General features: G+C 40.1%; 2 protein-coding genes across 2 annotated transcripts; both read left to right on the top strand.

Annotated features, from left to right (window-relative positions):
* The first annotated feature begins 910 nt into the window (after positions 1–910).
* Positions 911–1,930, top strand: LOC149310948 (proto-oncogene Mas-like). Its single transcript, XM_089529465.1, has one exon. It carries the CDS (start codon positions 911–913, stop codon positions 1,928–1,930), a length of 1,020 nt encoding a protein of 339 aa, XP_089385591.1.
* Positions 1,931–9,717: 7,787 nt separating this feature from the next.
* Positions 9,718–12,758, top strand: LOC149310949 (proto-oncogene Mas-like). Its single transcript, XM_089528429.1, has 2 exons — positions 9,718–9,742; positions 11,728–12,758. The coding sequence occupies exon 2, from the start codon at positions 11,765–11,767 to the stop codon at positions 12,686–12,688; it is 924 nt and encodes a 307-aa protein (XP_089384555.1). The 5' UTR covers positions 9,718–9,742; positions 11,728–11,764; the 3' UTR covers positions 12,689–12,758.
* Positions 12,759–15,419: the final 2,661 nt, after the last annotated feature.

The following is a 15,419-nucleotide window of genomic DNA, read 5'->3' on the forward strand; positions in this document are numbered from 1 at the left end:
TCTCCTGTTGCAAGTCACTCCCAGGAGTTGAAAAATTATGGCAGTTTTAGGAAAAGAAAAATAGAATTTGATAAACAGAAGACATACTGTTTATGCAGCAGCATAGGAAAAGCACAATAACTGCTTCAAAGTGCTCAAAATAAGATATCCATGAGACAACCTGAGCAAACACCAGCAAAAAATGGCCTTCAGTTTTCCTTCCATAAGAAGTCCTACAAACAAAGGGTGGGGAAAAACCTAAACCATGCAGCCCCAAATCTTTTATTTTGTGGCCTTAATGGCCCCAAATGTATCAAAATTTATCCCCATAGTTCAGTTTTCTTGTCTCTGAAATGTCTTCTGGGGGCATGTTCAACACCTTTTGTGGGACCATGCACCATTTTAAGCCTAGGAAGGGCCTTTTTTCTTTTTCTTTTTTTAAAAGTAAGTGAATGGAAAGTAATTGCCTGTGCTTTTTTTTTTTTTTAAAGGTCTTGCATGGGCTTAAAATAGCCTGAGGGGGGAACATGGAGAAAATGCTTCCATGCCTCCTAGATGGTATTTGGGTTTATTTTGACAAGAAAATTGGGTGCCTTTTTAAAAAGAAAGTTGCGGCCAGGGTGTGTGCAGGTAACCCTCAAAGTCTCCTGGGGGAACAATTTAGCACCCTAGACTCTGACAGTTACCCATCCTTGTTTTAGAACAAGATCTAGCTAGCTAGCTAGCTAGCCAGCTAGCTAGCTATTTCTGGCAGTATGGTGAATTTTTCCTAATCAGCAGCTATGAAAGTAGAATATTACAACACAAATATTTTTGCCTGAGAGCTAATCCTGGATTTTCTCTCTCTATTCCATATTATGATGCCTTAATAGTAACAAATTATGTCTGATTTTTGACAGATTGAGAAGAATAAATGGACACTGATATTTTCATGATGACAGACACATCTCCTTTGTCTTCCCAGACTGCTATTTTGATTAAAAAAAATTTCACACAACTCGAAACTTGGCCAAAAAAAGGCTATTTCATGGGAAGCAAAAAAGGCTTTTTCCTAGAAACAATCATCATCATATGTATCCCAATGTGCATCTGGGGATTCTTTGGGAATGGAACTATCTTCTGGCTTCTTTGCACCAGGACAAAGAGGACTAGGTTCACAATATATGTCCTCAATTTGGTAATCGCTGATCTTATTGTGGTCATCTACTACATTATTGCTTTTAGTTTATTTTTGACATCAACCTATCCTGATTTATACTTTTCACGTCTAATGGAGAATGTTTATTTAATTGGCTACAACTCCAGCATTTATTTTTTAACCGCTATCAGTGCTGAAAGGTTCCTCATGGTTTTTATCCCAGTCTGTTACTATCACCACCGACCAAAGCATCTCTCAGGAGTGGTGTGTGCCATTTTGTGGCTCTTGTCCTGCCTAGTGTCAATTGCGGTATATGTTGCCTGCTTTCCAGGATTCCTTTCGTCTCACCATCGAGGTAGTTTCCCTTGTGATGCCACAGTTGTATTTGAAATTATTGTCAACCTCCTGATATTTTTTCCCATCATGTTCTTTTCTGCTGTGGCCCTTTTTATCAGAATGCAGAGAAAAGCAAAGGAAGGATGCTCTGAGAGGCTTGATGTCACCATCACAGTCACTGTGATTCTGTACCTTTTTTTTGTTTTTTCAGTTAGAATTATTAATGCCACAGCCTACTTGGACCCAAGACTTGATGCACCAGTCCCATTTTTATTTTCTCTGCTATCTGATGCCATCAAGAGCGGTGCCACCCCTTTTGTCTACGTCTTTGTTGGATGTTGGCATAGCCGTATAACTGTGGCACTTGTTCATCAGTTTCTTGCAAAAGCTCTGGCATGTAAAATAAAAAAGAGCAGTTTACATACAACTAATAAAAAAAGAGCTCTCAGAGTATCTTGGAGTCCAGAAGTAAACTGAAAAAGACTCTAAACCAAGGAATGTTGGCTATCATTTCCAGTTCCAGAATAAAAGTATTGCAGATTGTGTTACTATTCATTATTTCTAGGTGACTTCATACATCTAAGTCATTATGGAAGGGTCAATCTGACCTTTTGAGGGAGTGGCAGCACCATCCACTCTTCAGAGTGGAATGGGGTACAACTTTTCAAAGGTTGCAAAGTTACTTTTAAGATGAATAAATATAATGCTGAGGCCATCCATAACTGAGCAGGGATAGGATCACAATTTTGGGATGAAATGCACTGATTCCCTCAGCCACCATGGCCACTACTGCTGGATTCTAATAATTTAAAAAGTAACTATTCTAGCTTTGTGGGAGGATATGCTAGGTGCCAAAGTATCATCTTATCATTTCTTTGTTATGAATAGCTTATTCATTATTATATTTATTCTTCCTGAAAGTAACTGTATACATTCTGCATCTTTGTAAGATTAAACACTGGTGAAAGGCATAAGCATACTCAAAGGTTAAAGGACAATTAGAGAGCAACTGCAGTCAGACTGACTAGTTTGAAGTTGCTCATATTGCTTTGCAAAAGATAAGGAAAAAAGTTTTTCAGCCCTGACATCTTTAACCATAAGACCTTTTAATTGTGGATTCTATTTGTTTTTCTAAGAAGATCTAATCATGTCTAAGAGAATCATGCACAACTGCTGTTTTGAATTGTCTGTAATGTTCAGGACATTGCCTTGTTAATCTGGAATATTAATATGCAAAGGGATCTTGTAGCACCTTTGATACTAAAGACATTGCAGCACAGGCTTTCATAGACTTGGTCTGGTTCCTCATGCATCTGACTCCATGCATCTGAAGAAGACCAAATCTAGGAAAGCTCATGCTATAACATTCTTTGCTCACCTAGTCTCAAATGTGCCACGAGATCCCTTTGCATACTGTCTATAATGTATGGGATGAGAGTGAAAATGACTGAGTAGGAAAGGGAGGAACAGAGAGAAACAAAAATCTTATGTCACCTTGTGTCTTTCATATTTTATCTGGATAGTGTTGGACTTCCTCTGAAGGACCAGATTTGGAGCTTGATGGTGCTCTTGGACCCAGCAATGGCTCTGATCAACTAGGTCACAACTGGCCAGGAGTACTTTGCTCAGTTTCTGTTGGTGCATCAAATGTGCAAGTTCCTAGAGAAGGTGGATTTGATCAACACATTAATTGCCTCCCAGTTTGTTTCAGAAAGGGTTTTCAAAAACAGCTTTCATTTTCACATGCATCTTACTGCCCTTTCACATCATGTCACAATGGTACTGTGGCACTATGATTCCACATGAACAGCCATGACTGCATCCTATGGAATCCTGAAATTGCTAGTTTCATGGGAAACTTCTCTTTCCGAAAGTTCTAATGCATGACTAAACTACTGATCACAGAATTCCACTAGATGGAGCCATGGCAGTTGAAGTGGCATTGAAGTGCTTTAATTGTATAGTGTGAAAGGGCCTCTAGTTGCATGACAACTACACTGTGGATTTGTGTGGTGATAACATATTTCTACCAATAATAATAATAATAATAATAATAAATATTTCTACAAAATGCTGCAGGGAAAGCATAGAACAAGCTAATAGATGAGTCAGCTGCCAGCCACAGAGGCCCTTATCGCACGACAGGTTTTGCAGCTCCAATCTAGAGTCACTCCTGGTCCAACCATGCAAATTCATGTTAAAACGTGATGTCTTGTCACACGTGATTGCTTTCTATGGGGAGTACTTCCGAGCCAGATCTAAAGCCAGTCCAAAGTGACTCATGATTTTTGTGAATTTGGTAACAAGCGAATTCAAAAAAACCTTTCCAAGCTCACTTCAATTTCAATCCAAATTGCTCTGGTGTGGAAGATCACCCCGATCTCGTCCCCCTTGGCCCCCTTTGTCCTGCTCCTGCATCCTCCTCTTCCTCCTCCTGCACCCCGATCCAGCTTTCCCTGGCCCCTTTTGTCCTGCTCCTTCATCCTCATCCTCCTCCTGCACCCCGATCTCGCCCCCAATGGCCCCCTGCATCCTGGTGCTAAGGAGGGGGAAAGCAGAGGTAGCAGGTAAGAATTACAGCTAAGTAGGGGGCAAACGGAGGAAGCAGGGAAGGACGACAGTGTCCAGAGCCCCACTGAGCATGTGAATCGTTGAATCCATCTGGTGTGGTAATTTATTTTGCATTTGCTCCACTTTGCCTCAGTAATGAGCACAATTCACATGTGATAGTTAATCACGTGAATTGCCTTGGATTTGAAGTGACTCTGCTTCCCCCTCGCTTCGGAATGGCTCTAGATTGGAGTTCCAGTTTCACGTGTGATAAGGGCCTATGTGATTAAGAATTGTATTACACCAGCCTACTGTTCTCCCATATTCGTGCTAGTTTAAGAATGGAAGCACATCAGTTTCACATCTTTTCTTATTACACTTTATCTCACAATAGTGTTTTGGTGATCCATGATCCTGTGATATGTTTTCCGTATTACCAAATACCACTTGTGTGAATGTACTGCTCCTTCCATCTCTGATGCGCAGGGCTGATGCATGCACATTCACCTATTCAGCCCTGTACTTTGGGAGGAAGTGTAGAGGCAAGCCTTCCTGGCTGCCAACAGCCTCCTGAAACTGGCTGCTCTCCATGGTGGCATGATTGCTGTGAGTGGGTGGGTGGGGGAAGGAGCAGAATCATGCCCACTCACATCATATGACTGCCTGAGAAGCAGATCTGTAGTAGAAGGGACCTATCAGGCCAAGGCAGTAATGGAATAGTGAGATTGAGAGCCTACTGACAGGTTTTGCTCATCAATGAAAAGGTGCACTATAGTAACAAATGGAACTCAGGGCAGCAGAAGAACAGGCATGGTGTCATGTGATAAGTACTGGCCTAAAACACTATTATCCTGTTAAAATTCTGCTTTTTAGCTTTATGTGATAAAAAATCCATTGAATAATACAGGCTGGGGTGGCATGAACATACACAGAGCATTCTTTATCTTTTCTAAAATAGTCACAGTTCTTAATCTTTTAAAAAAAAAACACCACTTGATTCTGTGCTAGCAAAGAGATATACTAGCAGTTTCAATTTGCCAGAATCACTGATACACACTGCAAAAGAAGTAAAGGCAATCTGTCATGTAAGAAACAATAATCAGAAAGATGGCAGAAGTAGAAGCTCATGCAGCCTGGAAAAGCTATCTGTCTGTTTCTTTAAATATCCATCTAACCATTTGTGTTAGGGAATGAGAGAGAGATTTCAGAAGCAGAGTACTGTATATACTCAGGTATAAATTGTGGGCAGGTTTGGTGGATTTTGATATGACCATAGATAAAGGTAAAACTTAGGAGCATGTAACAAATGATGTAAAGCAGGGGTAGGCAACCTGCGGCCTGTGGGCCAAATGCTGCCCGGCAAGGCCTTGGGACCGGCTCCAGCCCGGTCCTGCCGCCGATTGCCGCCGGGGCCTTTGGGGGCAATTGTCTATAGAAGCCTCAGAAACATGCATTTATATTAACATTTTTTTAAAAATCAGCAATTTTTTTCGCATGTCCTCCATTTTTTTTAAAAAAGTGTCTTCCATTTGAAAATTTTGTCCTACATTTGTCCTGGCTTATTTATATATTTAATTTTTTAAAAATTTTTTTTAATTATATATTTTTGGCTTTGGCCCCACAGTTGTCTGAGGGACAGCAACCCGGCCCCCGGCTCAAAAAGATTGCCTACCCCTGATGTAAAGGATGAAGCAAAGAAAAATGAAGCTGTAACGACTGGATCTCTTAGCTCTTTCAGATCCCCTCCCACTGGGTCTTTCAGATCCCACCAATTGGCACCAAATATATTGATCACCAGGCTCCACAGGATTCTTCTCCTGCCTTATCCTAAATAGTTTGAGGCTTCCTTTCCTTCAGAACTATTTTTCTAAACCTTGGTCCTCTGACTGACTTAAGTGTCTTTACTGTTAAGTATTTTTAATATTCTTGGTAGCGTGTTTTGATGTCATATATAAATTGCTTCAGGCCACTGCTTTGTGAACAAGAATTAAATAACTTTTGTGAAGTCGAAGGATTTCATGGCTGGCGGCATCCATAGTTTTCTGTGGGTTTTTCGGGCTATGTGGCCATGTTCTAGAAGAGTTTCTTCCTGATATTTCGCCAGCATCTGTGGCTGGCATTCTCTGAAGATGCCAGCCATAGATGCTGGCGAAACGTCAGGAATAAACTCTTCTAGAACACGGCCACATAGCCCCAAAAACCCACAAAAAACTATAAATAACTTTCATTTATATGCAGAAGTTATGATAGTAGCTTTCATGGTAGTTGGTTCTCAAGGCTTGTTGTTACAAAATGACTTTGGACCTCACAGAGGTTTTTGCAGCTCAGATCTAGGGTGACTCCTGATTCAGCAATGTGAATTCATGTGATAACATGAATGTTTTATCACACCTGGTTGCCCTTCTGTTGTCCTTCCGCATCAAAGGGGAGTTGAATTCAAGGCAAGTTACGTGGTGCGGATTCAAGCAAAGCGGAATGAGTGCAAATTGTATTACCACACCGGTGGGATTCAATGATTTGAATCGGCACCCTTGCACATGCTCAGTGGGGGTCTGAACGCATCGTGACCTTGTACGTTTCCGGAGTGAAAAGGGGTGCAACTTATTGTTCCCTGTTTCGCGTAATTGCGTGATTGTGTGAATATTTGTTTCATGAATATTTCTGTGTCTTCTTCATCCCCCTTTCCCCCCTTCCATTTCAGCAATTTCAACACACAGATAGATAGATAGATAGATAGATAGATAGATAGATAGATAGATAGATAGACATATCTGTATATTCAAATTCACGCACATACACACATATATATTTTTTTTAAAAATGAGTTGCCCTGAATGTGAAAGGACCACTGAAAGGAAATGGGGGGAAATTGCAGCGCTGCATCATGGGAAATTTGCAACTGGGGGATTTGTGGTGGTGTATCAGAGCAGAAGCCAAGTTGCATTCCACACCAGACCAATTCGGAGTGGAATCAAAGCGAGCTTGAATGCAGATTCTGAGAATTCATTTTTTCCCGAATTCATCGAAATGAGGAGTCACTTTGGATTCACTTTGGATTCATTGCGGAAGTGCAACAGAAGGAGCGCCCATAGAAATTAATCATGTACGATAATACATTACGTTATCGTGTGAATTCGCATCGTTGGACCCGCAGTCACGTCGGATCTGAGCTGCAAAAAGCTGCAAAAACCTCCATGTGATAAATTCCTTTGTTCAAGTTCCCTCACTGACTTGCTTCCCACAGAACACACTCCACACTCCTTTAATATCATGGGGCTTCCTTTGTCTTTTTCAAATCTTTCCCTCCTTACAAAAGAATCTGAATCCCAGTGGCGTCATTAGGGTTGGTGTCACCTGGTGCAGTAATTCATGGTGTCATTCCCCATTTATCTCCTCCCATTTCACACCATACAGTATCCTTAGTCATGCTTTTTTGCACTAATGTTACTCATCAATCGTAATTCCCATATACCACTGAATGTCATGCTAATCGTTGTGACATAAACAACTAGCAAAATTAAAACTACGATATCATACACACAACCTAAATGTATTTACATATGCATAGTGAAGATTTGGCTAAAATATTTTGATTATAATTTTTTTAATATTTAAGTTTATTATAAATCCCAAACATACAAACATTAACTGAACAAACACATAACATATAATAAACAAATATATGAGTACACTTAAAACAATTAAAACATACCAATCATACTCAAGTCATTACATTATATCTTCCTTTCATCTACAATGAGGATATACTTAATAATCAAAACCTTAACAAGCTTTCATTTCTTAAGGCTAGTATATCTTATTTCCTTCTAACTTCCATCTATCTCTCATCTACTTCTTCCATCAATTCCTCCCTTCCTTTCTCCTCTCTCTCCTCCTAACTCCCTCCACTCACCTTCCTTTACCTTCCTATTCCCTCTTACCCTTCCCTCCTTCACATCTACTTCCTTTCTGAAGTAAAAGAAAATGAATGTTGGTTTCTGCAATGTTGTTGAAGTCAATTATGGATGTTAAAATAATTAATGAGATTACCTGTATGTGGTATTGGCTGGTAAATGAAAAGGATAAGAGAAAAAACAGAAAGAAGTTGAACAGGAGCAGTATATTAAGGATAATTAGAGGGAAGATAAGAGAAAGTAGGTAGGTAAATAGAAGGTAAGAGTAAAATGTGATGTTTTAAAAGAAAATTTTAAAATTAATTTTAAAATTTAACATTTCAGTTTTTAAAAACAAAATTTAAGCATTAAAAAATTGAAATTTGAAATTTTAATTTTTAAAAAATTCTGGAAGCTCTCCTTTCCCCTCTCACTGAACTTCAACCCACTCCCACCACTTAAAGCATTTTAAAGGAGACCAGATGAATGCCACAGCCTCTTTCTGCTGAAAGGTAGGTGTCTGAGGAGCAGTGGTGTCACACACACACATTATGGTGTCTCCTGGTGCAGTCTGCACCCACTGAACCCCACTAGTGATGCCAGTACTGAATCTTATAGAGGGTCAACTCTATCTGCCCCTCTGCCAGATCTCACTGCTCTCAGCAGTTCTTGACGCTCTCATTAACTCTTAAGGGCTCCTTCTCCTTTTTATAGCCACTCATCATTAACCCCCCCAGGAGAATATATTTAAAAATGCTCACAATGTCCGCCTTTATTCTCAAGGGGCATGCAGGGTGAGCAGATGTCATAACCACAAAGGAGAACAAGGCACTGCAAAATGTAGGACATTCAAGAAAAATATTGGACATTACAAAATGCAGTTATGGCAAGAATGGGAATTGTTTGTCTATCCAGATGTTGATATAACTACTGCTAGCTCTGCATATGTTAAAAGACACAGAGGAGAATCTCTGCACTGTGCATTTTTGCACAAGAGAATTCTTCTGGATTGCTCCTGGCCTGAAGATCATCCCTCCCTCTATAATCCTGAATTCTGACTTGAAGCTGGCTCCAACCATTCCCTTTAGTTCCTGCTTTTGCTCTTCGCTCTTGGCATGGCTGCTTCTTCCTTGAATGAGGAGTTGCTCTTTGGCGTCAGACACAGATTAATATGACAATCAAATTTAAAAGAACCTGGACAGACAGGCTTGTAAATTTATTTATTTATTGCATTTGTATGACGCCACTCTTCCAGAATGGGAACCAAGATGATTCCCAAAGAAAATCAATTTAAAAACCATAACATTTAAAAGAAAATACAATAAAAATCCCTACATTAAACAGTATAAAATCATTTAAAAGACATGCAACACTTAAAATAAAATAGTACAAAACACAACCCCAGTAAAAAGCTTCTCTGCCTACATATTAAAAGCCTTATTAAACAAAGAAGTCTTTGCCAGTGAAAGGAAAGCAGAAACGGGACCAGCCTAGCCTCCTGTTCCAAAGGCTCTCTTTCAAGTTCTCACCAGGCAACACTGTGAAGGTGGTGGGGATATTAAAACTCTGGCAGGTTTGTATGGGGAGAATAATAATAATAATAATAATAATAATAATAATTATTATTATTATTATTATTATTCCAATTTTTGCAGAGGAATCAAAGCAGATTACAACAGATACAGTCTTTTGGACCTTAAATCTCATCACTCTCTAGCTAACAACTGCTGTGAGGTCATGAGGTTCTGACATTCCATTTGTTACAAAGGAAACATGTCACCATAGTGAAGGAAGGCATACCTTCAAAGGATGATAGTCCTGAGAAGACCAGATTAAGGTTGTCAAGGTAAGGTTGATATAACCACTTCTCATTCTCATGTTCACGTGTCCAGCTTGCTGAGTTTTGCAAAAAAAAAAAAAAAAAACACTCCCAAAAAACTTCAGAGGGTACAGTGCATGGCAGATCCTTCCTAGGCATCCAGTTTGCATAGGGTATAGCTTCATGCCTTTCCAATCAAACTGCAGCAGGATGGAGATACAGCGCCCACTACCCAGTTTTCTCCCTCTTTTCCCCCTCCCATAGTATCCCCCCCTCCCATGGATCTTGAGAGCTGGAGGGAGTATGGGGTAATTTAAGTTTCCTAAGGCTTCAGCCTTTGGTAAGGATATTAAAATATCAAAAATATTGAAGCCAAGCATGTTAGTTTAGCTTTTAAATTATCAGAGTAGCAGAACTGTGCCTTTGTCTAACTATGGGCCCAAACAGACAGGCCAAAATAAAGCTGCTTCGGGTCAGTTTGGGGGTATGCTGTTTAAACAATGCATGCGTCCTAAGAGGCTGGAAGCCGCACCAAGTCCTAAGGACTGGAGTGCAGCTTTGGTGCAGTTTCTGGCCTCTTAAGATGCATGTGTCATTTAAACAGCAAACCTCCAAAGCATCCCTTCAGGAGCCGCCATCGCCACCTCAGGAGCTGCCGCCGTCGCTGCTTCAACAGCTTCGAAAGCAGAGCTGAAGCAGCTTTATTTTGGCCTGTCTGTTTGGGCCCTATGCTTCCCTAAGAACTGAGACTGACTCAAAAACAACACAAATAGCTTGTCATTCAAAACAAAGGTTTATTAATGGCTGTACTCTATATTTACATAAAAGGCTATATCCTAATTTAGCTAGTGAATAGTTCAGGTAAAAAGAAATTATCTCACCATCTTTTCAAACAAAGTTGAAAGAGGAGGAAGATGGAAAACATAGAATCATAGAATTGGAAGAGACCACAAGGGCCATCCAGTACAACCCACTGCCATGCAGGAAATCTCAATCAAATTATCCCCGGCAGATGGCCATCCAGCCTCTGCTTAAAGACCTCCAAAGAAGGAGAGTCCACTACACTCTGAGGGAGTGTGTTCCACTGTCGAACAGCCCTTACTGTCAGGAAATTATTCCTAATGTTGAGGTGGAATCTTTTTTCCTGTAGCTTGCATCCATTGCTCCAGGTCCTGTTCTCTGGAGCAGCAGAAAACATGCTTGCTCCCTCCTCAATGTGAAATCCCTTCAAATATTTAAACAGGGCTATCATATCACCTCTTAACCTTCTTTTCTCCAGGCTAAACATCCCTAGTGCCCTAAGTCGTTCCTCATAGGATATGGTTTCCAGACCCTTCACCATTTTAGTCACCTTCCTTTGGACACGCTCCAGTTTTTCAACATCCTTTTTAAATTGTGGTGCCCAGAACTGCATGCAGTTCAGTTGAAAAAGTCTGTTAGTCCCAAACAGTGAATGACCTAAATCTGATGGTTAGTTTGAAAGACAAAGAGAGGGCTTTGCATGCAGGAAACCCCTATCTAAGGAGGGGGAAAGAGAATGTAAAAATCTTCCAAGAGGGAGGTGGTTGGATGCATGAGAGGAGTGCCAAAGCAGCGGTTCTTAGGTTCTTTTCATCATGTTGGTGGGTATGGCATTGCTTTATTATAATCTAAAGGCAATTTTGGCAAGTTCCACACCTTCTTTTAGAGGAGAAATTTCCAGAAGTAGAAATATATTTTTGGACAAAAAACATATAATCGGAGTGGTTTGAAGTGGGTCTCAGGAGCTTTAACCACCTATTGCCCACCTCTGCTTTAAATGAAAGTAAAAAAGGATGCCCCTATAAAGCCCAAGCCAGACCATCTGGCAAGCAAAGCGTATGAATGCTAGGTTGGCCTTTCCCACCAAGAATTTGAATTTAATATTGCTAAAGTAATGTCCTCACCTGATCAGGATCTGTTTTGAATATTTCTAATCTTTATTCCAACAACTCAATATCATAATAATGTCAGATTATGTCTGATTTTTACAGCTGGAGAAGAATTATTGGACTCATTGCTAGCAGCAAGATGACAGAGACACACATTTGGTATACTATCGGTATACCCAAACAACCTGCAAATGAACACTTTTTGAAAGACCTAATTATCATTTCAAGCATTCCAATAGCAATAGTGGCATTTATAGGAAATGGAATTGTCTGCTGTCTTTTTTGGAGCAAGTGGAAAAGTTCTAGGTTTTTTCTATATTTCCTGAATATTGCCATTGCCAATATTGCCATACTCATCCATGTGTTTGTATCTTTTCCAAAGCTTTATTTACAGGTTAGAGTCTATAACCTTTTTCAACACCTTGTACAGATGGTGCAGTATTTAGGACACAACACCAGATTCTATATCTTAACAGCCATTTGTGCTGAAAGGTATCTTGTCATCTTTTTCCCAGCATTGGTTAAACATTACCGGCCACAGTACACATCAGTCATGGTGACTGGCATTTTGTGGGGGTTGAGCTGCCTGATATCAGTGGTGGATGATTTGGCCTGCCCTCGAAGATTCTATATCACCAATATGGAATATATAGTCCATTGTGTACCTTTTACTATCTTGATAATCATCCTCGAATTGGTGATCTTCCTCTTCATCATGGGCTTTTCTACCGTATCCATTTTTACCAGAATGCAGACGCAGCCAACGCCTCCAGCAAGGCTCGACATCACCATTGTAACAACAGTTCTTCTGTTTCTTGTAACTGACACACCCACTAGAATTATTCAAACTTTTTCTGTTTGGTTTGCTCTAAGCAACGTGTCTATTACAATCGCGACAACTGAGTTACTAGATTGCATCAACTGTGCTGTTACTCCATTTATATTTCTAATTGTTGGATGTTGGAAGAAGACCTCAGAGCCCATCTGGCTGTTTCTTGAAAGAGCTCTGACAGCTGAAGAAAGCATGGCAGAAGGACCACAAGTAGAACAAGAGCAGGTCTGAAAGCATCTGGGATCTGACGCCAAATTCCTCTTGCATTGAGAATGCCTCTCTTAGCAATGTATGCCCTAAAGACATGGCTTGTGGATCAGATAAATTAAGAATTCACATTTATGTGTCCTCTGTCATTTTTAATTATGTTTTTAATTCCACATAATTTGGACTTTGGCCTAGGAGAAATGCATTTCATTTTGCACAGAGCTAGGTTTTGAAATGGAGTTAAGTTCTTGTAGATATTTGTGCTAATCACAAAGATGGTGGTCACTTGTTCACTGCTGGAGAAGAGGAAAGCTTTATGTCAACCGGAGGACACAAATTTACATTAAATGTTTATGTGCTAAATTGTATGTACAGGTGCTAATTTAGATATATTTATAAAAAAATTAAATGGAAATCTCTCTCACCAAACTGAGAAAACTATCATTACGTAATCTATGTGCCTGATCAGTTTGGTAATTGTTGGGGGGCAACTGCAAGGGCCCTTTTCTCTCTTCTATTAAACTAGAAATCCATCAATCAAAAGACATAAGGAGACAAAACACACAGGCTTATATTGAGTCAAACCACTAATCCACCCAGCCCAGTACTGACAAAACTATCTGTAGCAGGTTTCCAAGGTTTCAAGAACAATTCTTTCTTAATCCAACATGATATTCATACATATCTGTTTTGATTTGGTCAGGAACAGTCCCTATTACTCCTCTGTCATCACACTTTTCAGCTGCTTTTAAGATGTCCCAGTTTCTCTCCCTTCCTTCCACTTTCCTCCTTTGTGCTCAGCTTATTTCAGTTCCTGCAAGCTGAGTTCAAAGTGCAAAAATAGTTTGTACTCAGTTAACTCAGTAAGAGGATGAAGAGAAGAGAAGGCAGAATTTTGCCATTCCCAGTAGGCTCAGGCAAAAGCAAACTGCCACAGCCTCTTCTAGCTTGTGTGTTCTTCCTCATTAATAACTTTTGATATTTTGACCACATTCTGAGCTTGCTTGGTTACATGTGTCTCAGTTTTTCTCTATGACATGTGGGGGGGGGCATGTATTCCTGCTACAAGCTGGTAGTTTCCCCTCCAAGCCATCCTTCACTTACCTTCTGAAATCAGAAATAATTGGGTGTATTCAAGGTGGTTTGGGGTGATATGTTGTTTGATGTCAGCTGCCAAATAGTCCTACAGCCTCTGGCCTAGTACTGCTCTGTGCAGGCTTCTCGTGGTTGGAAAAAGCTCAGTTTCAACTAAACTTCCCCCTGAGGCTCATTATTCTTTTCATGTATCTAAGGAAGTAGGCTGAAGTTTAGGAAAGCTCATGCTAGTCTCAAAGGTGGAAGCATAGTCCATCTTTAAAGAGCAGCTCCTTCAGCTGAGAGAATCAACAAAGCATGCCTCACAAATGACATGCAGTCCCTACAGCTTTTCGGTGATCACCAAAGTATCCCAAAGGTTTTTTAAAGAAGTCCCGAAACACCCATGGCTAGGTTAGGAGTCCACTTCACTGTCTTTAGCAATACTTTTGAAAGCTCCACATTTTAGGTTCCGGAAAGGCCTTTTTTCCTTTTTTCTCTGGTCTGAGCCGATGTGTTGTTTTGAGTGTTGGACAATGGCTCTGAAGCAGTAGCGTCATTAAGGGTGGGGGTGGGGGTGCAGACCACACCAGGTGACACTGTAAGGGGGGAGACACCACTGCTCCTCAAACACCTATCTTTTGGCAGAAATGGGCAGTGGCATTCACCTGCTTCCCTTTAAAATGCTTTAAGAGATGGTGGGAATGGGGTGAAGCTCAGTGGGAGGGGAAAAGAGAGGCCTGCTAAATTTTTTAAATTAAAATTTCAACATTTTAAATTGAATTATAAATTGTTTTTATTCTTTTTTAAAAAAAAATTTAAAACATCACATTTTAACCAAATCTTGTATATGTAAATACATTTAGGTTGTACATATGATATTGTAATTTGAAGATATAATGTTAATTTTGTTAGTTGTTTATGTCACAACTATTAGCATGACATTCAGTAGTATATGGGAATTACAATTGACGAGTAACATTAGTGCAAAAAGCATTACTGAGGATTCTGTATGGTGTGAAATGAGAGGAGGCAACGGGGGGTGACACCATGAGTTACTGCACTGGGTGACACCAACCCTAGGGACACCACTGCTCTGGAGAACAGGGTTCGAATCCTGGGCAAGTCACACTCTCTTACCCTCAGAGGAAGGCCATGGCAAACCCCCTTTGAACCCTCCCTAGCCTCAAGTTCACCTCTAATTGAATTGCTGGCCAGATAGTTTCATAAGCCATCCCTTTTCCAGGACATTGAGGTTCAAATCAGAGAGGATGCTGATTCCAGATTTAGAAATGAGGCGACCTTAAATTGTTAAAGATGCCTGTGCGTCCTAGCTCAGGGTTTTCTGACCTGTTGTATCTTGCATATTAGACTGTTTTGTTCAACTGGTCAACAGCGGGTAAGTTTGGCTTAATTTATCACCAAGACTGCAGAGGCATAGTCCTCTATCAGAAGCTCATGGTGGGAGTGAAAAACATGCTAACAATAAGGAATACATGTTTATTTATTTTCTGTATATCCCATTTTTCTCCCAAATGGGACTCAAAGGAGCATGAACATCTGAAACATATGGAGTACAAAAGTTTAACAAGCATTGAATCTCATCTTGGGTGAAAAGTGGGGTATAAATTCAACTAACAAACAAACAAATCATACATTAAATTAAAACACTACTTTTAAA

This window comes from Sceloporus occidentalis, unplaced genomic scaffold, assembly GCF_023333645.1.
Source record: "Sceloporus occidentalis isolate IW3139 unplaced genomic scaffold, rSceOcc1.0.p SCAF_6, whole genome shotgun sequence".
NCBI lineage: Eukaryota > Metazoa > Chordata > Lepidosauria > Squamata > Phrynosomatidae > Sceloporus > Sceloporus occidentalis.

Coding starts and splice junctions, on each gene's coding strand:
- LOC149310949 (XM_089528429.1), top strand. CDS start 11,765: ATGACAGAGACACACATTTGGTATACTATCGGTATACCCAAACAACCT.
- LOC149310948 (XM_089529465.1), top strand. CDS start 911: ATGATGACAGACACATCTCCTTTGTCTTCCCAGACTGCTATTTTGATT.